A 23638-nucleotide genomic window follows, 5' to 3' on the forward strand; every position below is an offset into this window, starting at 1 on the left:
TGTACTCCACCATCATAGCTGAATTGCAATGAATTGCTGCAGTGAAATTCTTTGGATAAAAAAGTTTCTCTTCAGTGTCTTCTTTGTTCATCTGAGATTGCCATTAAGTGGGGTCGTCTAGGAATCATTTGAAGCCTGCTGGCTGATCATAAGAGAGCTTTGGTCTCTTGATGGATTAAGGGACACAAAAGCATCCTCCCTTGTCTGACATTATTTCCTTTTCTGCCTTTTCCGTGCCACTGCTGTGTGCAAGGCCTGCATAATAAGGTCCTTATTATTCAGGATGTTGTATTCACCCAGTTGAACCAGACAATCATATTCCTTCTCAGTGTATTGGACCGAATATGTAGAATAAGGGGAACAGGAGCCATAGAGATCAACTTTGCCATCTTCCATCTCTGACTCTGAGCGCTTCTGACCTAGGAGGAAGGGGAGACAAACCACTGCTGAGAGATGGGAGTTACTCTGGTCATAAACAAGTAAACTCTCAACAGAGTAGGGGAAGGAGATGTCTCTCCACAGAGTTCATAATCTAAATTACTCTTGTGGGTTTTTAAAATTAGTTTTTAAAAATAATCCTTTTTCAAACTGATAGCTCAGGGGGATGTCAGCAGCTTCACATGATGATGGGAGAAAAATGGTGATTATTCCTTTTACATGGGTCTACACTGCAGTTGTGAGCTGTGCCTGTGGCTCATGTAGGTACATCAAAGTTACCTGCAAACTCACTAGCTTGGTGATGGAAACAGGACTCCCATGACAGCAAATCTGACTTGGTAAAACAATTAACTTTAGGCAACAGAGAGGTTTGGTGTACTGAAATAAGCCAACAGTGTTGGAGTATTGGAGTATTAAATATATTCCCTTTAATACGCTGGCTGTGATGTCAACTTTTTTTTTTTGACATGCTTGACTACTTACCTGGTGCTTTGTATTTTTGGAAGGTATCATTAATTAGTGGGAAAAATAGCAGTATTGGTGCCCCTGGAGTCTCAGCACCATCAAAGAGATAACACTCCTTCAGGTTTTTCCTGTCATCTTCACTTAATTCTGCCCTGGGAAAAAGGATTCCCTGCTCCGAGCAGTACTTGCAGGTCTGGTCCAGAGCCTGGATCAATGAAAAAAACAGTACCAGGATTTAAAGAGGATTTCAAGGCTCAGGATTTCTTGGGGTCCAGTAACAAAGGAGGCATTTTCCAAGTTACCTGTGTGAAAGCTCTGAAACCCCTATTAGAAAGCTCTGTGTCAGTGGAGAGAAGGTCTTTGTATTCCCTGAGTTCTTAGTAAAAAACTATTGTATCATACAAGAAAAACAAATGAGAATATGTACAGCCTATAACAAAGTACCACACTGCCGCATTAACCTAAAAATGCTAGTGGTTAGGACTTTTAGTAGGAGCAATATAGAAAGCACCTAAGTGTTAAAAATTTGCAGGTATGTAGCTGTTAAAGAAGAAATAAAGACTGCTTCCATTCCTCTCACCTGTGTCTGGGATCCTGAACTGTAATTTAAGTGCAGGATGACATCCACTTTTCTCTCTGGTTTTAAAAGTGGCATGATGCTTGTATTGATGAAAAATCCTGTATCTACCAGAGACAGGAATTCCTCTGATTGTGTCAGCTGGTTGGGAAATGTGTCTAATACAGTATCTAAAAGGAAAGATATTTCTTGCTGTGAGTGCAATGGCACAAAACTGGTTAGCCTGTTTTCCACTCTTACATTGTGACCACAGAGCTTTAACTGGTTACTGTCTTTGGGGAAGGGAGATTCGCTGTATTCCTTCTCTTCTGCCCTCCCAACTCCAGCCACATGCAGTTTTGGACCTGCAGTGGCAACACTCATGAAGGGGGTTTCTTGTGCCTCCCCAGTGAGTGTGTCTTGAAATGGAGAAAGGGTGAACCTCATCAGGACCTTGTACCCTTGCCTCAGGCGATGTGTGCCACCAGAAAACGATTGGCATGGAGCTCAACACCACACAATTCTACATCCCAGTGTGCCACAGCTGATTGATTTAATAGCAATTGTGCCCAAACTTGGCCTCTAACCTTGGAGAATGGTATTAACATCAAATCATAGAATCATAGAATGGTTTGGGTTGGAAGGGACCTTAAAGACCATCTAGTTCCAACCCCCTTGCCATCAGCAGGGACACCTTCCACTGGATTTTCATTTTGTTCTGTTTGTTTATTCTCTCTGCAGGCACACAGGCCTTCTGTTACCTTTCCATCTGCAGAAGTGCTTGTTCTCCAGGTAGTCATTATGCATCTGGAAACCCTTTAGGAAGTTGTGCTCCTGGGCAATGGAGAAGCGGTTGGTGAGGGCACTGCGAAGAGCGCTGCCAAGGGGGCCAGGAGGGGTGAAGAGCCGAGTCCTCAGCTCGTGTGGCTTCGGCGGTAGGAGAGGTTCCTCCTCTGTACAGGGAAAGGTGGTTAAATGCTACCTGCCTAGAGCAAAGTCATCCCCAAGATATCAAGGTAAGTAATAAAAATCAGAGTTTTTCTTTGTTTGAAAGGCCTAGGATGAAAAGACTCAATGAGCACAAATGACGAAATGAAGAAGAAAATAAAATGCTACTCTTACCAGCCAAATACCATTTCTTTACACAGTCCAGAGTTGGATGAAAAACAAGAACCAGTATCAGGCAGCAATAAAAATCTGCACCCAGCATATGCACACTTGTGGAACAGTCTGAATGCAGGCTTTGTAAAAGGCTAACTATTGCCCTTATTTGTATTATAGTAGCTCCTACTTAATGTAATCAAAATATTTTTGTTTTATTAATCATTTATGGATCAATCTTACTATTCCTGAACATTTTACTTATTTGCCAACTTCAGTGTTAAGTCCTCAGTGAGCATATAGATCACAGGACTGGAGATTTTTAAATTATCCAATTATGCTTTGTAACATGAGACTTGGAATCCAATTCCTTCCAGAAAGGCAACGTGGCCTTTAAAGAAACAATACAAAAAATATCCAATGTATGGTGCACATCCCACATAGCAGATGGGTGTGATGGTTTATCTAACATTAAAATTGTCTAACAATGACTACACAGTAAGGAAGAAGTATGATAATTTACCTATATTGTCAATTTTGTCCCGGGTCCACCTGTGCCAGAAATCTTCTGATGAATGGGACAAATTCCAGATATATAATACATTAAATGAATATAAACTACTCCACATGCCTGTAAAAGGAAAGAGCTTTCTCACTCAAATATTCACATATCATGAATTACAAAACTGTTACCCTAAGATGAAAGGAAAAATGCTTCTGGATATGACTATGCCTGGATATGACTATGCTGATTTTGCCCCAGGCTTGCCCAGGCAATGTGGAGACAGGGAGGCGTGTCCAAAGCAGACTCTTTGGAGCAGGGGGGATCTGGCATGGTCAAACACACCCCAATGTGGTGGACAATCAGCCTGAGGGCTCATGTAAACTGTCTATAGGAAGCACACAAATTACTGCCTAGCTGTGAGACACACAACTGGCTTTGGAGTTCACCCTTCAAGAGTAACGTGAGAAGGACTGTGGATTCCCAGGGACATGAATTTTATAGGTGGACTGGAAACAGTACTATATTTTTATTCAAAACTAGCTTTAAAAATGAAAATAACTGTTTGTCTGTTACTTTGAATTTTCCTTTTTACAGTAAACTGAATCCATTATAGTATCATGATGAGATATTTATCCTTTCCAGTGAAACTGCCATGTCAGTCGTGTACTAGTGATTTAATAGTGCTTAGTTTACATAGCTCACAATAAAAAATAAAAAAATCATTCAGATGCTTTTAAGACAATAGCTTACCTTCTAAAAAGCAGATACGGGATTCAGGGATCTTCTTCATCAACCGACCCATGAAGAACTCACTGCCAAAATCCTCAGCACGAACAAAAGCTCCGTATTTTTGCAATCCCACTTCATAAGGGGTGAACTCCACCCATTCTGTGAAAAGGAATACAAGGAAGAGAACAATGTTTTACTACAGCCCCTTAGCTGTAGATAAAAATGATGTTACTATCATGGGAATGAAAGGAGTTTTAAATTAAAATAATTACTGCAGTTAAATCTAATATTTCAGATTAATAGCAAGAATTTACAAGCATGGTACAAATGAAAACTTGTGAACATAAAAAGTCTTCAGAATATTTTTGAGTCTGTTGCATAGACAGTCAAACTTTCACCTGACCTCCTGAATACACATCAGCTGAGGTTCTTGTCTTTAAATGAGAGGGCTTTTTTAAAGACTGTCTAAAAAGACTGTCACAGGGTTTACCAGCTTAAATATAAAGACAAATGACTCTCAGAAATCTCATAATTACCTTTGAAATCCAGAGTGCTATAGTTGTCCTTGACATTGACTGCAGTATAGATAGGCAATGGGTTCTGACCACGATCAATGGCCCGTTGCTGATCAGAGAGTCTATGGTTGTCTTTCTGTGATTCCAGAAATATGGTTGCATTAAGATGAAAGTTAGCACAGGAACGTTTTCTCTGCATCTAAGCTTGTAGGGCAGAAAAATTTCTGCCTCTAATGTATAATGCATGCTGGTCTTAAATTCTGAAATCTTCCATATTCAAAATTCCTGGAAACGTTCTATCACTGAAATATCTGTAGGCACCCAATATGATGCCGGATTGTTTGTTGACCCATTAGGATGAAAATGGAAGGAAACGATGAAAAGCAGAAAACAATATTTTTATAAAAAACAGTTTAACTCATTATACTGCAAATTTAGGTAATAACTCTTGCATGTTTCAAAAATCTGCAGATCCATTTGTTAATACCTCTCATGGGCATTAAGATAATGTCTGATGTCTGTAATTTTGCTATTTCTAAATAAAATATCTGCAGATTATGCAAAAAAAAAATAAAGATAATATTTTTTTCAAAATGTTAATCTTAGAGTTTTCTCAGAAAAACATATCCAAAATCTCACAAGCAAGAATGCTCATATCCACCATGGTTGGATATCTAAAAGACTGCCACCAAATATTTGGAAATGGCCATGCATTTGCATACACGCAGTCTCGTGACAAACTACTCTCAAAACAAACAGAAAAATATCTTCTCCAGAAAGTAATTTTCAGAAAATTGTAAGCCACTGTAAATGTAGCTTTATGACATACTGTACCCCATCATGCAACAAAGATTCCAGGATAAGCCCCCAGAGATCTATAAAAGATGTTTTGCGGCCCTCTTTTTTCCGTTGACACAGCTGCTTTTTGTAATACTTCAAATACTCCAATGAAAGGGAATTTATTTTGCATTTTGTCATATGTTTTCGAGCCTCACTGATTTGCTTGTCGAGATCCTTTTGTGACCAGTCAGTATCTCTGTACAAGTTTGACATGGTCCTATGAAGAGAAAGCACACATTGAAGAGGGAAAAAAACACACCAAGGTTTGAAGTAGGCAATGGCTACACTTTATGTTTGTATTTTAAATTCTTGACTTTTAAAATAAGTAAAGGTTTCGTGTTATCAGTTCCCTAAAAAACTGTCATATTCCCTTTGAAGTCACAGTTGTTATCCCTGTCAAAATGGCTCAAGAAGTTTTCTATAAGGTGTTCTCATAAAAACACTTGTTTTCATGCTATTGCATATTATGTGACTACCCCCATGAAAAGACTTAAATCTGTCCATTTTGAAAGAAGATAAAAAATAGGACTGCTGAGAAGGTATTATAGGTAGACTATTACATGTCAACACCAACCCACTTCAGTGCTTCAGTGTCATCAGGAAGACTCCAGTCAAGTCCTACTTACCATGTAGTACCAGACAAACCAGTCAGGTATGTGGCACAGTCCAAGACATTGAGTTTCTTGAGCCCCTGCAGACTGCCATACAGTGCGGTCAAAGATCTCATTCCCCCTCCTGTAGTCATGATGGCCACCACTGGGGTCTGTGCAACACACGAACGGAAAGGGCTGGTGTCAGACAGTGGACTACAGCTAACTGTGGCTTTCAGCAGAGACCTCCTACTACATAAAGCCTGACACCATCCCATGCACCCAGACACAGACTTCTTTCTGAATGATTTCTACTGAAACATAAGCTACCATTCATTTTGTTAAAGAGAACAGGAATAAAAGTAATAACATATTTTGCTTAGATAACTGACATCTCCAACGTGTTCAACATAGATGTTTGGTAAAAAACAAATGAAAATGCAGTAATTCAAACCAAAAGAGACAGTAAGAGAGGAAACATCAGTTGTAAAGGTAGGAATTAAGGAGAAATCTCACAGGTCAAAGAGAGGAGGAATGATTATCAACAAGGATTATAATGTTAAGAGAAAGACTATGGAAGAAGCCATTCTTATATAAGGAATATCTAGCCTGGCTTGCAATGAAGGTGTAGCAGGAGAAGAGATAAACTCAGGACAGCAACTGCAAATGACACAAATGACAGGGTGAGATTAGAGGCACAGGGCAATATTGGAAATGTACTTAAGTTTAAAGATGAGGAAAGACCAGAAAAAAGAAAATGGGAAGAAAAAGAGGTCATATTATGATGTTATGTTGCCACTGCTAAGCACTTATTAGATGTTTTGCATGTTTGCTCTACAGACCTCATGGTCCAGCAGATCCTGTTCCAGCTGCAGGACCTTCTTCAGAGCAGGAGCAACATACTTCTGCCTTTTGCATAGAAAATCTTGCTCCTGGGCACAGAGGTCAAACCCTAAACGCACATCAAGGTGGTCTGGGCTGGAACAGAGATCAGGAAAAAAGAATATTTTATTTCATTATTGGTAGATGAGCTGAGTTTCTAATACAAGGAAATAAACCAGATCCACAAAGTACCGCATTTAGAGGAGGAGCCTTTCCTACACTCCCAATCAGGTATATGTTTTTTCATGCAATGCTGCATGAAAGAATGATGGAAAGAGGGACTGCTAAATTTCTAAGCAGTTGTCAAAAGAAAACTTAAGGGAAGACATTCCTGCAGATAATTTCTGGGAGCCTGCACTGAGAGTTGTAGGAAAAACATCTTAGATTTGTCTTGAAGTAGGCAGCAAAGCTTACCTACATCACAATCAGCAGAACCAGTTGATAAACTGTGCTCTTACAAAATGTTAAAGACCATGCTGAGCATACAAATGACATAGTTGTGCAAAGATAATTGGCTAGTAATATTATTTCTTCTATTTTATGCATCTTTTTCTTTATCCATGTCTCAATATGGATTACCTTCATGTATTGTTAATTTTACACATATAGTTTGCTTTCAGCTCATGTGAATTCCACATCACCTGGTCACACCAGCCTACTATCCTACTGTGAGTTCTTCCTCCCCAGTAAAGAGCAAAGGGTGAGATGAGTTCAGATAAGGAAGAGTTAGTGTCCAAGAATGGCCAAGTGTCTTACCAGTCTTCTGCCTTTGCATATAAATCAAATCTTTTATCCTGGAAAGCAAGAATGCAAACAGTATAAGCATGACAACCTGCTTTAGCACTTCTCTTCAATGGCCCCAGGAAGAATTTTAGCTGCTGCCATCCTAGCAATGAAGGTACAAATTGGGAGGTCTGAATAACCCAGTATCACATGTGAATTGACCACAGTGGTTTATTGTCAGGGAAACTGTTCAAGAAGTTCCAATGTTTTCTAGTGAATGTAACATCTGAGGACAACTGCTGTTTACAGATGAAAGGAATGATAATGTATACCTTACCTATCCCTACCAGCATTACCTCTCTTAGGCAGCCAGCCAGGCTACAGTCATACTACCACTCTACACAACAGCACTTGCTCCTCCCTCTCTGTGGCTTATACCCCACAACAGTCATGATTTGTGATCTTCCATTCTATATGGATTATTTTTTTTTAACCATGAATCTAAAAGTGCTCTGCAAAGCATGATGAACATCAGCAAGAGACTGGTGGTACCTCAATTAGTTCAGGTGCTCCACAGGTGTGTGAGAAGGGGAAAAACAGACCCTCAAATTTTAGCATGAAGTAAGATTAGGATGGAGTAACAAGGTCCCTTCTATTCCCATAACCATTCAAACAGAACAAGGCACAACCTGTCCTTATCACCTAAAGACCCACCACTATTAGGTTGTGGTATTTTTGCCTGCAGGCTTTCATCATCAGAAAGTACCCTGGTAATCATTAGGGGGATGCAGACTTCCACACTCAGGTTTCTCAACCTCTCTGATGAAAGAGCAGGCACTCACCTCTGCTAAGATCACATTTTTTCCACTTGGAAGGGAATGAAGTTCCACATTTGGAGGGTCTGTATCATACACATTAGAGCACTGAAAATATACAAATATATCCAAGTTCATATCATAAGGAATGTTACTCTATTCACCATGCAAATTAATGTTACTATTTATGGTGTGTGTTACTTTACATGACATGATTATGTTTAATAAAGTCCAGTTATAACATACAAAGGAGGGAGGTGGTTTCTTCCCTGGTAGCATAACATCCAGCGTTGGCTGCTTGTATTGGGCATAGTGGAATCTGGCAGGAGAGGAGGAGCTGAAGACTGGATCAGATCGCAGCATAATGTCTTGGGTGCCCTCATAAGAGCCTTGCACTTTAAAGGAGAATTCTTTCTCTAAGGAAGTGACACAAAAGCAGATAGGGAGTAATTTTCCCATCAAAATTGGAAACAAAAGTTCTCACAGAGTCTATCACAAGGCTGTTCTTATGTTTTGGGTTTTTTTTGATTTTTACATTAAGCCAATTGCCTTCATAACTTTAGCATGTTATTAGCTGGTAGAAAAATAACCTCACTTGATAAAGATGTCTTCTTTTTCTTCTTCTTCTCAACCACCTGGACTTCCAAGCAGCAGATTTTGCGAGACTGTAAGAGACATGAACAATAAAATATCTCATGGCAGGGAATTTTCCAGTCTGAGATTCTGATTCCTAGTCTAAGCTCCTACTGATGATGACAGAAATGCTATACAGGCAGTGCCCTTTGTTTTCCCAAGGAAAACATTTTATCTCAACTGCAACCTCAATTTCAGATGCTGGCTGGAACAGGAGGAGTCTCTGAGAAACCGTTCATAGCCAGGGCAAGGCTGGGGGTGCAGCATAGAATTATAGAATAGTTTTGGTTGGAAAAGACCTTTAAGATCATCAAGTCCAACCATAAACTTAACACTGACAAAACCATGTCTAAGCCATGTCCCTAAGCGCAACGTCTACACGTCTCTTAAATACCTCCAGGGATGGTGACTCAACCACTTCCTGGGCAGCCTGTTCCAATGCTTGAAGAAATTTCTTCCAGTGAAGAAATTTTTCCTAGTATCCAACCTAAACCTCCCCTGGTGAACAGGGCTTGCAGAAGGGAGAAGGTAAGGGCAAAGTGAAAAACAGCACTTCCAGGATTCTGAGAGAGATGCAGAGGACTGATTCAAACAAAAATAATGAAGAAACAAAGGTCATAAATGAGCAAGTGGCATGGTTAGAAAGCCCTTGTGTAAAAAATGCAGTTATGAACACAGGAAATGATGTGTGCCTGGGTCAGGACAAATCCTGTCACTTTGGCAATATGGGAATTCAGGAGGAAGGATGCCCAAGAGAGAGTTCACTGCTCCATTGCTATCCCTGATCTAAATCTCTCCCAGGTGTTGCCTTTGCAACACTAGAGGGATGCTAGTATGGGGGATTTCCCCACTGCTCAAGCTGAAGCCTCTCCATGGGTGCCATCCATGAGGATGTGTTGTGAGGCAGGTGATGAAGAGGGAAATCACAGCATTTCAGTGCTGGCTTTGCTCAGTCAAAGGGTATGTTGGCCTGATGGCTGTGAGTCAAGTGAAATAAGTGTGGCAACAAGACAAAAAAGATGACAAAACATAACACTCACCACTAGTATTCCATTAGTAATGATGGTTTCAGGAGGGCCTGAACTGGGAAACAGAAAGAAAAATATATTTTTAATAACTTTGTATAATTACAGTATAACTCATGAGCCACACCCTTCTGATTTTCCTCTTGCTTATTTTTAGCAGTGTGTTGGATTTGTAAGAAAAGTCCCAGCAGACTTGCAGTACAGGTTTCCTCAGTCTACGCTGTCAAGGCACAATTGTCATCCTACCAGCTCATCCAGTCCTGGAGCTCAGAAAAAAAAAGAAAAAAAGGTACTATGGGGCCAAATCGTGTAGTGATTTGTGATCTTACACTGAGCCCCAAGCTGTGGCTGCAGATGGTTTCATTGAATCCAGTTTTGGAAGAATTGCAGTTTGTCAGAGGACCAAACAGAAAGGGTTCTAGATCAGAAACCCAGTGTGTTATTCCATGTCATGCTTTGAAGGGAGGTGAACCCCCTGTGCTGATCTCAAAGACAAACACCTAACTGAACAGCAGTCCCAGTATTCTGGTCCTAAATAGTATTCATTACACTGGACAAAAAATGTTTTTAGGGTGTTCTCCCTGTCTGCCTGAAGTTCACGGGAGGTCATCCTGGCATGCACCATTTGTCAGACACCTCACAGAACAGGTGCCTCATGAAAGCGTGTTCATCAGCAACAGCATCAAGGAATGATGCACTCTGGCCAATTAGACTAGGTTATTTCATGCCTCTGAATTGCTGAGGGTTTTTTGCTGCAGATTATATTGTATTTCATGATTACTCACATATTATCCAATGCAAATCCCACCTCTAGCTCCTCTTGTCTCTGGAAAATAAAGAAAGGAAAATGTTTTTGGCACTATCCTACTGGCAGTTTTCATACTGCAAGTTCTCATTCTGGCGGTATAGGTACATGTGTTTTTTTGACTGGCAGAGTATTTAACACAGAGGCATGCAGTGCCTCACATCTGTATGTTTTGAACCTCAAGATGCTTTATTGACAATAAATTTCTGGATGGGCGTAATGGCATTTTTAATGAAGAAAGGAGTTGGCTTCCCTGCTTCTGCTGGTGCGCAAGGGACAGACCCAGGTGGAGATGCTCTCTTATACTGAGTCTGCCAGCAAAGAGAAAGAGGGTCTACTGAGGGGAGCAGCCAAACCCCTCTGGTGTAAGGAGGGGAAACGATGACAGGCAAAGCAGCTGCAGAAGAGGACAACCTCTTTGTTTAGCAGCATGTTGAGAGCATTGGAGCAGAGGTAAATCTGATTTTAAGGCCTGGTCTGTGGGGTGGTGGAGAAAAGTATAATCCCTAGGTGGACAAAAGCACAGGAGAGAGGAAAACGAAGGTGAGGACAGAAGGGATGATGAACAGAGAAGTGAGATCATGCTGTACTTTACTTAGTTGCTCAAATTACCTATTGCATTAAAGGCACCAAAAAGTTATTAATATAGAATGAAAGAAATTTATGGAGGCCTGAAGAGTATGAGCTCTAACTACTGTGGCTGAGCAAACACAGTAATGAAAGGCTTGGGTATGGCATCTGTAACTATCCGGGCACTAATGAGCTGGGTTACAACTAGCTGAAGATTTCTATTTTACCAAGGGCTAGTGGAAGTCCACACACTGCTCTTCCGGTATTTTGCAGAGAAAGAAATGTTCAAATAAGGCAAAATAATGAATTGCAGAGTGGAGTTTGGATGTGTGTAGATAAGGTAATCAACTGAATAGTGCATGACGGATGCACAAGAGACTGAGAGGGAACTGGAAAAGCAGAGGGATGGACAGAACATACCAGGGGGTAGAATGTGCAACTTTCAGAACCTCCCTGGATGTTCAAAATAGGAATATTTCTTATTGCTAAGCTGAGTGGCGTGACTTAAGATGCCTTATTGAAACACCCATGCCACAGTCCATAATTAGCAACTAGTCTGGTCCGACATTTGCTTCTGATCACAGAGTTATTACTTCCTAATTGCTAGGTTAAGTAACAAGTTATGACAAAAAGCATCGTGTATTGGCGTGGATACACTCCTCGATCCTTGATGGGGGCAGGCTCAACAAAATGACAATTTTGCAAAGACACCTGAAGTTTGTGAGCCTCTGTGTCCAGCACCAGCCCTTCAGAGTGCCTACAGATCCAGGTGTGAAGCGGCTTTCCCACATCAGAGTGAAATCAATTCCCTTTTATGTGGCTGGGCAGTCCGTACACAAGAAGAAAAAAATAATGATTTTGCAAATAACATTTTAGGTAGAAAAGTAGAAAAACACATTCTTGCCAACCTATTCCATTTCTTATTTCAGACCTCACCTGTGAATCACACTTGAAGTGCATGAAGACTTGCTCTCCCAGGGAAAGTTTGGCTATATCAAAGTACACCGTGAAGATGTGGTCATCTTGAGTAACCACATCCTTATCATAGAGCACCAGCTCCAGCACATTCTGGGAAGGGAAGGGAAAGACTTTAGCAATGTGTCAGATTTGATTCAAAGCAGGAGATCCTGGGAACAGCTGGTTTAGGCAGCTGTTGTGAGGAGTGGAAGGAAGTGGAGGGGAAATCAACTCCATGTATGCATCTGCCTACAAGGAGGAATGAGAGGAAATCACAGACATCTCAAAGGTCATATTCTACCTGTGGGTGACAGAGATACTTCTCTTTCATGGCATGAAAAACCCTCAAAAGGATATGTGTTATTCTCACATCTTTCTACATCTTTCCTTGCCTCTTGAGAAAATTACTTATGTTCCCATTGCAAAAGGATAAAACATGGCAGTTGCTCCCTAGGTTGTGGTTAACAGGGCAAGCTCAGTACCTTGACCTGACTCTGGATCCTGAAGTAGAAGGTTTCATTCCAGACAGGATCTTTGCAATTTTTGATAGGTTTAGTCTGAAATTTGTCAGTTGAAGCAGTTGGCAGCCACAGGCTCACGTAGCAATCACTCTGGCTTACTGCACGTTAAAAAACACAAACACATCTAAAATGAGGATTTGCTTCAGAAGAAAGAATGAATTAAACAACATGAAGCTTTGTTTTCAAAGAGAGACACTATGATACATGATGATGTATTTATGCAACAAAAACATTATAATTCAGGTAACAGTAATGGAGAAAAAAGAAGAGGGATATGATTCTTCTCTGAATAGATGTGTTAGAAATATAATAAACATATTAAAAACAAAGGGTTTTCTCCTCCTTCTATGTCATCAAGCAATCAGGTTAGCCCAGGATAAAATAATTTGAGACAACCATAGCACCATATAACTGCAAGGGTTAGGGAAACAAAGTGATAGCTTTTATTTTAGCCAGACCGAGCATTAAGAAAAACCCCAAAACACAGAAAAAAAAGCTTCTTGATTTCTCCATGAGTAAAGCTACAATCTTCTATTATATTTCAATTGCAGGCCATTAGAAGTAATCCTATAAAATGTAACAACATCTAATGGCATTTTATCTGTGAAAATTGGTACAAAGGGAATTGGGGTGTGGCAATTTTGATTACTTAGCCTTGAGGAAGCTTTGAGTACAAATTAAATTTGAGATAAGGCTACTCAATTTTCAGTATTTTCTCAGTTATTCCAGAGAGTTTGTGTCCTTTGTTACATAAAGGTACTCCAGAGGAAAATGCAGGAGATCTTTCCACATTTCTTGCTTTCTGCAGAGCTTTCTGTGATTCCTTTGGGGATGAAGAGAAATATGTGCTGTAGGTACAGCTATGGCCTTATAGAGTCACCCGTGCATAGAACAGGGCTAATGCAAAGAAGAGCAACACATTACTTTCATTGCTGGCACCAGCACACCAGTGAGAGGATATTCTCTATCCATGGAAGAAATCTAGAAAGCATTTTTTCCTGGAGCAAGACTAGATAGTACCCCATGAACGTTAAGAGGACTGTACAGAGCACTATAGATACTTACAGACATCTGCCTTCTGGATATTTCTTGCTCTTATGACTCTTATAGTCAGTAAGTAACACAGAGATGACTCTATCTGCAGGGGAAAAAAACAAAACAAAACAAAAAACCAAAACAAAACAGACAAAAGACAGGAATGATAGCATACTTAGAAGATAGAAATTATCAGGGGAGAGAAATACCCAAATCATTAACAACTTAGTTGAATTTTTCTATGTAACTATGAAATGGCCAATGCATTTATTTTCCTACTAATATCTAAATCAAGTACTAGATTGACAGACTTGTCTACTTTTATAGCATGATATGTGGATTTGTGTTATTGCAGAGAATTTATTTTCTTTCTAACTAAAATCTAGCTGCGCAAAGTCTTAAGATTCAGAATTAGCTTGGGAGAAGGTTTATTTGTTAAATTTCCAAGGTAGAAAATGAAAAGCTGCCTCAGGCTTTTTGCAAGTGATAAAATTATAATTGTGTGAATCACCTCCCATCCAGTCATTACACATGTTCAGTCTTCTGGGCTATGTGATATGTTTTTCTCATATTCCTGCTCTTTTGCACATACAGTACTCCCTAGAGTTAAAAGGTGATCTCTAATCCCCATACCACTTTTGATGTCAGAGGAAGTGATTGCTGCTTTGCACTTCCACCATGTCACTCACTATGCATGTGATTTTCATTTACAGGGCCATAACTGCCCCTCTTGAGCTGAGCTCATCTCTGACTTTTTATCATGAGAAGTTTTTTTCTAGTTTTGAACCATATAAACTCTCGGTGTCTGGAGTTTCTTTGCACTCTTCTGCATAAGTGCAAAGTGTTTTATACCGGATGAGAAACTCTTGCTTATTCCCTTTGGCTTTTCTCTTTCAAATTAGCCCATGTCTCTGACATTAAGGCCTCATGCTTGTCTCCTTAGCATCACATATGGCTATTCTGGTACCATGTTTAGGCCTAAACCTGAGTCCATATCCCTTCTCCTTTTACCATAAAATAATCAAATAAATGCCATTAATCTCCATTTCCACCTGACCTTTTATTTCTACAGTCATAAGAAGTGGGGGAAGACAAAATATATTGGAACGTAAATCAGCGGGAAAATTTTACTGCAGAAACTCATAAATACAAAAGGCATTTCGTGCAACTACAGGATCATGGACAGGTAGTTACACCATCTGCTCATTCTACCTATACTGCAAAATGACTACAAAAAGAATGTTGCCAGTCCTTAAGTGGCATTAGCATGACATGGACCTCAGTAGTCCCACTGAGAAGGAGATGTGACATAGGCACCGCAGGAAAGGAGAGCAGGACTTTTGCTCTAGTTGGTCTGCCTAAGCAAAGCAATTTGGTATGTACTGTGCTAATAATGTGCCACTCTTGCTATCTGTAAAAAGTTAAGTGCATCAGTATTCATAGGCTCAATGGAACATATATCCGTGCAATACCTCTCAAAATGTTTAACCTGAGTGTATTAATTCATGCAGCTGGGGCTAGTGAATAGATGTTGTGGAGATTGGGGGAAGTTAACAAGTAGGCTATGAGGAAACAGGTAAAATTAGCTTCCAGAATACCAAAGCACCCCATCCTAGGAAAAGGCATCAACAACATTTGTGCTGTTCAGCTGCACAGCAGGTGACTGGGTGTACAAATCAAGGATGTCAAACCACTGCTAAGAATCCAAAGAGAAGCTGTGGATAAGACCAAAGTAAATTGCATTCATGTCTGAAAACTACCTCCTAAGGCACAGAAATGAGGCAGGTAGAGGTGGAAATTGTTCAGTAATTACAGAGCCTGTAACTGGTACTGCCAGGGGCTGGCTTTGGAGAAGGCACTTCCTTGGAAGGGCTCCACTCAGTTTTAGGTATCAGGTCTCCTGGAGCCACCCTCATGGCTTGTGGTGATCCCAAAGCACCAGGCAGGAAGTGCAGATTGAATAAAGTACTCAGGCATGTGGATATGCCCTTTAATAACCAGAGAGCTTTGTCTCAGACATCACAGAGGTGTAAATAACAAATGGCCAAAATCTTGTCAGCGGTGTGAGTTTTGCCTAAAAAATTTGAGAAGTTTGGTTTGTTCTTCTGAACCTGTCGTGATCCCTGCAGCATAGAGAGTTGTGGTTTGGGGCATATATTCTCATCTTTGGGTTTTCCATTCAACTAATCAACAGAAAAGGCTGGCAGTTACTTAAACTGTAAGCACAACACTTTTTGCTCGGCAACTTAACTCAGCTCAAAAGAGAACAAGGTAGAGTTCCTAATTATTACTAAATGGCCTCAAACTAGAGAGAACAAGGTAAAAAAAAAATCTTTTTCAGCATACATGGTCCTGTCGTTTCCCAGAGGAGAGATTTCATATAACATGTCTGAAGTTTCCTGGAAAACTGTTAGTTTTTTGTAGAGGCCAGAAGTAGGATTAAACCAGGAAATTAGGTGTTGAAAATTGACTTCAATATTGTGCCATACTCTTTATGGGAGCAAGTGGCATAATTTAACAGCTATTACTATCTATACTGGCAGTAAATTTGCCCTTATGCTTTAGCAAGACACATGTAGCAGAAAGCCTATTAATCTCATCCTTTTGAAGATAGTAGTCTTGTTAAAAGAGGGTTAATTTCCCTCGTGCCAAGGACAGAAAACAGCACTAGGACTTTAACATGAAGCAAGACTGCCAAAATGAAGTGATCAAAATGATAAGCGGGATGATATTTCACAGAGGGAGCTGGATGGGTTATGGCAGTTAATTAGCCTGTTTGGCAGATGCTGAACTCTATCTGTTCTCACCCAGGCTCCACCCAGAAGGAAAGTCTCTTTTAGAGTTTTCTTTTGAAATTCTCTTTTGCAGTACCTTTGTAACAGGAGTCTGCTGTTCCCCATCAGGATTCAGCCGCATAATTCCTTCTCCTAGCTGAGTGGGTTGAGTGATCAGCTCCTGCAACAAAAAGGACCAACGTTACCCCTGGGAAAACCATGTTGTCTCTTAAAAGCAATCCTCATCGAGAACTGAGAACTGAAGAATAGCACTGAAGGGGAGCCCATGGTCAGTGCTGGCTGTAGAGCCTCGGCAGGTAGAGGTGTTTTCTGCAGTGCCCAGTGCCACTGCCTGCACCGGGCTTGTCCCAGTAAGCCTGAGCAGAGGCGTAGCAGCCAGGTAAGGTCCACCTTTTGCATGACACACGGGGAGGGAAGGTAGCTCCTGGCCCCAACTGTTAAAGGAACAGCAAACCTGTCTCCTGTAAACACACCTTGTCATTACAAGCAAGGTGTAAGCACACCTTATTCTAAGGTTGCATATATCACATTTCTAAATGAAGAAAACTCCCAAATATACAAAATGCTCCCTTTGTAAATAAACTCTTATTTCCCAAGTAGTTTTCCCTTCCTTCCTATGGCTTGCTTTAATTTTTAAAATTCTGATAATGAGCTCTTAAAGCACTGACTTTCTTCTTCCTGTGCATTCATAGTCGATGATAGGTCAAGAAAGTGGTACCGTCTTTGCACTAAGTGCCACATAACTGGCTGAGATCCCAGGCGCCTTGCTTTGCTCTGCACCCTTCTTACCTGAGACAAAACACCATCTTGCTCCATTGTAATCGCTGTCATGTAAATGTCCCGTGTTATCTGTGGCAATGTAATTTCACATCTCCCAGCTTCCACAGACACCAATAGTTTAAATGCCTCATATGCAGGTGAGGAACTATTTTATAAACTGAGTCAGAGCCCCACCTCTGCCTGATTTCTTAAACCCACTTATTCCCCTCCCATTTCCTTATGCTAGGAAACTGAATCCTGTGGTCAAATAAGCAGGAAAAAATACCTTTGTCTATGCAGTAGCTGGAAGCATGCTCTTTGAGTCACTTGGCCCAGTATGGCAGGTGTATAACTAATGGTAAGAAAAGGATGTTCTTTTGTCTGACCACTGAGCTTTCCACTTAGCAAGACCTCAAAGCCTACAGAAATACATATCCTGCAATAAGGTGCAGCAACAGTACTCTAATTTGATTTCGGTTATCTGTTATAGGGTAAAACAGCTAATGCAAGAACAAGAGGGACAACACTATTGCTCTCAAGACTAAACTGGTTCTTGCAAAAGCCTGTTTAACAGTTCCTGTACCTCATGTCCCAGCAATCCCATGTCTAGGTGTGCAGAGCAGACACACTCCTATGGTGGTTTTTATCTACTTAGCCTTGGTCCATCAGAGCTAAGTCTCTCCTCAAATAATTGTATTCTTCTCCCCTGCTTCACTACAGCTCGTCGTTATTGTGTTTGGATAAAGAGTCCTGAAGCAATGACTTTCCTTAGCTTAGCTCCACCTCCGGTGAATACTTCTGCTCCACTTTCCAGCTCAGACTGACTCTGGCTGTAATCTAGCATTTCAGCACCCATGTCTGACCCAGTGAACTCTGACAGCCAGAGACAAAACTCAGCACCGACTGTTCGCTGTCCTCTGCACCATCCTCAGCACACCTGCAAAGCCACTGCTACAGCAGGACATCTACACCTGTCCCTGCAAGCACCCAGACGACCCCTATGTCATTGAAACCAGCATGGCTCCCAACTTACTGAAACAGGATTCTAAAGGGCCACCAAAGACTATTGTGTCTTCAGCAGATCAAAACAGATCAAAACTGCTGGGTGAAGGGAATCCTTTGACTCCCCTGTTCTCCCAATATACTGTCTATGAGCAAGAAGTTACCCATTCCCTGACCATTCTGGGGCTTACTGGTTAAATATTGATACCAGTCAGCACAGTTCCCCTTTGCACATTCCCACACAAAATAACAACAGTCATCAGGGTTAACTTGGTAGGATAAATTTTTGCTATAGGCTATGTTACTTCACAACCCTGTGAAGTGTTGTGTCTACGTACATGGCATGTTTCCTTCATGTGCCAGCTGCAATTAGGCAGTTTGATGAAATGTATTTTTCATTAGGTCACAGAAAATCCCTGGCAACATCAGCATCTTTCAGCCATAGTTAAAGGCAATGCTTTATTACGACATCTCCTTGGAGGGCTAAGCTATAAACCAGACTGTCCACCAGGACTGGGGCTCTGAGACTGTCCCTCCTACAGTGCCAGTGGCCAAAAAGCTCTCATTTTCACAAATAACATTTGCAATCCACATGAGAGACAGTCCTTCCAGGAGGGAAGGACAGTGGCTTGCTTTGTCCTCTTGCAGTCTGTCTCTGAGACATTCCTTTATCCATGATGCTCACAGCAAATATTTGGTAGGCTCTTATGCTCTTTGCAGTGAAAACAACAATTTTGTTTTCTTGGAACAAGGAATACACTGTGAACCTGGAGAGTGTTACTGAAATGCCTGAATATGTGGAGCAAGGCAGATAATTTTCATTTTGCAAACAAGCCTTTATTGTTTGTTATTGTATACACAAAATATTTGCATGGAAATAACATTTCTTCAGAGCTGGAGTTGGCATGAATTTATAACCAAAAACTGTCTTTATTTTTTTACACCAGGGATTTCAGGTTCAAATAGAGGCAATTCCCAGGGTTATATTCAGAACACATAGCACCATATTTCTGTTTATGACTAATTAAACTACCACAGAACAAAAAAATCCAGCAGAATTGCGTATTCATTCAAAACCTAGAGTTTTAAATGGTAATATTTAAGCTCTGATCTTGAGGCTTGCAACCTTAGACTACAGTTGCACAAAAAAGTAGGGTTTGGTTTGACATCATAAATGACAAAAGTGTTGGGGAAAGTAATTGTGAACCAATTTGTAAAGATAATTTGTCATTGTTTCTTGAGAAAATGAAAATCCTCAGAGTGTCATTTTGCACCAAGACAAACATGTTATTTGACTGTAAATGAAACCTCTTATTTTCAGGTTGGGTTCCCTGGCCTGTTGAGGTAGGCGGTCTATTAAAAAGAAGCTATGTTTCAAAACAAAGACATTTTGTAAAATATTAACATGAAATGTTTCAACTCACCCAAGCATTTTCCCTGGTTTATTTTAGCCCCAGATTATGACATCTAGTGGACAGCTTTTTCTTCCATTGAACAGACCCTTTGTTCAAAATTTTCCTAGCTGTCATTAGGATACAAAACTTAAAAAGTGTATTTTCAATTTGATTTGCTCCTGGAATGCAAAGGTTGATTTGTGATTTTTACAGCTCACCCTCAGCACTGTCAATAGTTCAGAAATGACACTTTCCATAAAAGGGAAAAAGAAGAAAGTTTAAAAATGCAAACCCACAACAAATGTTATGGGTGGTTTTGTGCTAGATCCCATGGAGGGTCTGTTGAGATTGTTTTAAGATGGTCTTAGTTGTTGCAGGCTACTAACTCACTCCTGCTTATCTGCATAATTTGAACAGGCAGAACTAAAGAAATAAGTTTTTGTTGATGAAGATATGTCCTAAACTGTTTAAAAGACTTGCATTGAGTAAAACAACAAAAGTTTTCATTTCAAGCACCTTTTCTTTTAAATATAAGAAAGGAAGTTTAATATGAGAAGTAACTCAACTAGGAAAAAAAACCCCAGGGTATTTTACTTTTAAAGCTTCAGGATAAAATGTTGACATTTTTATATACTGTCTCAGCAAAAACAATACAAACTGACATAAATTCACAGGAAATTTTGATGTACCCAAGTTACACCTTTCACTGGAAAAGAAATTTTACATTAAATATCTTTCACCACTTCTTTCTAAGTTGCTCTGTCCCATCTACGTATGATTCATTCACAGCTTAAGACAGCCCAGGAGGTGGATGTGATTCATGGGGCTGGCTGTGTGCACACACTTGTCCCTGTTACATTTCCAATCTCTTCAGCTGCTCTTCAGGACACTTGCAAAACAGAGTTAACCCAGGGATCCAATGTCAGCTTCCAGTCACATCTCAGGATCTAATGCCAGCTTCCAGTTGTGTCTCAGATTTTCTTAGTTTTCAAAGGTTGGACACACCTTGTGTTCCACAAAGAAGAATTATGGGGAGTAGAAGTTTATACCCCCTTCTTATGAACTGTAGGTGTGTTGGCTGGGTTGTATTACTGTAGCATTGTGGTAGTAGAAAATGATTATCCTATATGTCATACATTATAATAAGTTAGGCTTAAAATAACACTATTTTAAAAATCTAACAAGGATTTTGTGTAAAAAGCATTTGATAGACAACTTTAATTTAGGGAACAAAGCATATGTAAAAATTTCTCAGTCAATATCTTTGCCTATAGAGGTCACTTCTTGGGAATGGAAAAAAACCCAACAAACCACTGAGCCACATGGGGTAGTTTGTTTCTGTAGTGCAGAACAGCCATTGTTCAAAAATCTATGTCCCCTCTGTGTCCTAGAGCATGAAGAACTCCTCTGAGAAGACAGGGGCAGTTGGATGGGTGATTAGCACATGTTTTGCATTCTCCTTTGCATCGCTATCTGCAAGGCCTGCATAATCATCTGTGAGTTGTTCAGGACATTGTATTCACTGAGGTTCAGCAGCCGGCGGTAATTCTCGTCGGTATACCTGACTGAGAACATGCAGTAGGGGGAAAAGCGACTGGTCAAATCAAGTTGTCCTTCCTCCATCTCCGAGCAACAGCGCTTGACACCTGGAGAGAAAGGGAAGTTGCTGCTTTGACATGGTGTTTGTCTCAGTCAGTGACAAGCTGTCCACAGCAGCCCAAAGAGAGGTTTATTTGACTGGGCTTTGAATAGTGTTTAAATGCACAAATAATGCTGCTCGTGTATCCCCGCTCCTAGTCAAGACAATGTTGTGTGCCTGAAGTGATGAGTGCAGGAGGGAGAGTGACAGACAGTACTGTAATGGTCATCTACAGTTTGCTTGCAAATATCTGTCTCATTAAAGCCAAAGAATTTTAGACTTTGACTCCCTGCTATGAAGAAGCAAAGCAAATCCATCCTAGTAACTGGTGGTAAAAGAGAGGAATACAAAGCAGGTGGCCTGGCAGAATAAGAAGAATGACAGATCCCGAGCGCAGCATAGCAAGCAAAATGACCCCTGGGCTGATGCCCAGAGAGGTGGTAGAAGCCCCATCCCTGGAAACATTCAAGGTCAGACTGGACAGGGGTCTGAGCAACCTGATCCAGTCGAAGATCTCCCTGCTCACTGCAGGGGGGTTGGGCTAGGTGACCTTTAAAGGTCCCTTCCAACCCAAACCATTCTACGATTCTATGCTGCACCAAGAGGAGACACAGTGATCTTGATATGGCTGGAGTTCATCCTGAAAGTCAGGTTCTTGCTCCCCAACCATTCATACATGACGCTGTGCCTCCTTAAGAGTAGAGTTAAATCCCTGGACAGCAGACATTATATGCAGGGAAAAATAACCTGTCTGAGCTATACTTTTCCCAGGAAAAAAACTTTTACAATCAGCTAGCAATATTTCATGCTACAAATGGGAGAGAGATGAAGGTAAACATCATCCAGAAGACAAAGGCTCTATCTATCCTCTTAGGGCCACAAAGATGACGTGAATGAACACACTAAATTTGACAGGGGTGGGGAAAACAGGTTTAATTAGCTAAACTGCTCCCCCATGAACCCAGTCAGCAAAGATAGCCAGCAGCAGAGGAAAAGGCTCTATCTGAGTCAGAGAAGCAGGTAGTGGTGTCTTTTAATTAATGCTTTATCACTACGTTTAACTTACCAGGTGCTTTGTACTCTTGGAAGGTATCATTCACAAGGGGAAGAAAAATCACGATTGGACATCCTGGCAAATCTGAATCATGGAAGATGTAGCATTCCTTCAAATTCTTCTTATCTTCATCAGTCAAAGAAATTTTGGGGAATGGGATTTTCTGCTCCGAGTAGTATTTGTACGCCTTATCAAGAGTCTGGGGTATCACAAAAATGGTCAGCATTGGAATTCAACTCGGTTGTCTTAAAGCCCCCAAATTGTTATCTAGTATTAAGGTCTAGTGACTCAGATCCGTAGGGTGGGATCCTTCTTATCAAGGGTTATTCTACACGTAATTATCACACACAGTAACCAGAATACTAATCACAAGCTATAAACACAATTTCAGAGTTAGAAAATTCATGCAGGGCACTGCTTTCTGAAAAATGGAAGAAATTTGCAGAAGTTCAGGGTAAAGTATGTAGTTTTAGTAAATGAAAGAGCCTGTTACATGTCCGCCTGTGCAGGCATTATGGCACAGTGTTAATTGAAACTGATAGTTTGCTGAGAAAGTCTGAAGTACTAGGCTATACTGTACCTTTTCCCTGAGGTGTTCAATACAATATCATGTCCTACTCTGTACTGTGTTATTTACTCTGCACCATCTGATATTGGACTCTACCAAATAGGAAACAGTTTCTACTGAAATGCTTAAAACCGCAGCAGCCTTTCTTCATAAAATTAATCTAGACAACGTATGAGGCCGAAATAAAACTTCATTACATGTATATCTCGTACATCAGATGGCTTATTGACAGTAGCACAGCTGTTCTCATTCACAAAAAATAATCCCACTTACGTGGGCCAAGATGCTTAATAGCGAGTTTCTAACTGACCTCGGTCTCCAAGATATAAAGATACAGACTTCTTTTCTGCAGGGCCTTATAGAGAGCTAATTAACTCTATCTCTAAGAAACTGGAGTTTCTGCAGGAAGATGCTTGACACTGAATTTTCCTAGTAGCATCTTATTTGTCAGCCCAGAAATGATCTGCCCCTGACTATGGACTTAACCCCTCTTATATTCTAACTTAAGTCAGAAGAAATCACTTCCTTCTCTTTATGCATGTTCCTGTGCAGGGTCTAGAAACCTGCTTGATTCAGCATAAATCAGAAGAGGCTCTTCCCATCATTCTAGAAGAGACTGTGCTGATGTCCTGTTGAATAATTCAACATGTTCATAAACCAGGGAGACAGATTCAACGAGTGGCAGGAAGAAATAGGAACAATATTAGTCACTACAGTGAAAA

The 23638-nt window shown here is 40.5% G+C and overlaps 2 protein-coding genes across 2 annotated transcripts in view; both read right to left on the reverse strand.

The window, feature by feature from the left end:
- Window positions 1-210: 210 nt before the first annotated feature.
- Window positions 211-18115, reverse strand: LOC104523616 (cytosolic phospholipase A2 epsilon). Its single transcript, XM_029084563.1, has 22 exons — window positions 18056-18115; window positions 17290-17349; window positions 16577-16660; window positions 13736-13808; window positions 12632-12768; window positions 12129-12260; window positions 10603-10643; window positions 9833-9875; window positions 8755-8824; window positions 8406-8575; window positions 8187-8267; window positions 7378-7415; window positions 6582-6717; window positions 5776-5912; window positions 5144-5366; window positions 4331-4445; window positions 3816-3953; window positions 3084-3191; window positions 2221-2412; window positions 1484-1650; window positions 922-1108; window positions 211-419 (listed from the first exon to the last, which is right to left on the reverse strand). The coding sequence occupies exons 1-22, from the start codon at window positions 18113-18115 to the stop codon at window positions 211-213; spliced, it is 2601 nt and encodes an 866-aa protein (XP_028940396.1).
- Window positions 18116-21092: 2977 nt separating this feature from the next.
- Window positions 21093-23638, reverse strand: part of LOC104523617 (cytosolic phospholipase A2 epsilon-like) — a 34532-nt gene continuing 31986 nt past the window's right edge. The window contains exons 20-21 of the mRNA XM_010166264.2: window positions 22361-22547; window positions 21093-21301 (exon numbers count right to left, since the gene is read on the reverse strand). Of these exons, the coding sequence (XP_010164566.2) occupies window positions 21093-21301; window positions 22361-22547 (396 nt within the window). The remainder of the gene's footprint in view (window positions 21302-22360; window positions 22548-23638) is intronic.

The sequence above is a fragment of the Antrostomus carolinensis genome, unplaced genomic scaffold (genome assembly GCF_000700745.2).
Source record: "Antrostomus carolinensis isolate BGI_N321 unplaced genomic scaffold, ASM70074v2 scaffold6504, whole genome shotgun sequence".
In the NCBI taxonomy this organism is placed as follows: Eukaryota; Metazoa; Chordata; class Aves; order Caprimulgiformes; family Caprimulgidae; genus Antrostomus; species Antrostomus carolinensis.

What these genes read in the sequence shown, in the direction of transcription:
- LOC104523616 (XM_029084563.1), bottom strand. Translation starts at nt 18,115, where the DNA reads ATGGGTGCTGAAATGCTAGATTACAGCCAGAGTCAGTCTGAGCTGGAA. An exon ending in AGCAGACTCCTGTTACAAAG is followed by an intron (nt 13,809 to 16,576) that starts GTACTGCAAAAG and finishes TTTCCCCTGCAG; the next exon opens with ATAGAGTCATCTCTGTGTTA. An exon ending in GGACAAAATTGACAATATAG is followed by an intron (nt 2,413 to 3,083) that starts GTAAATTATCAT and finishes TTCCCTGTACAG; the next exon opens with AGGAGGAACCTCTCCTACCG.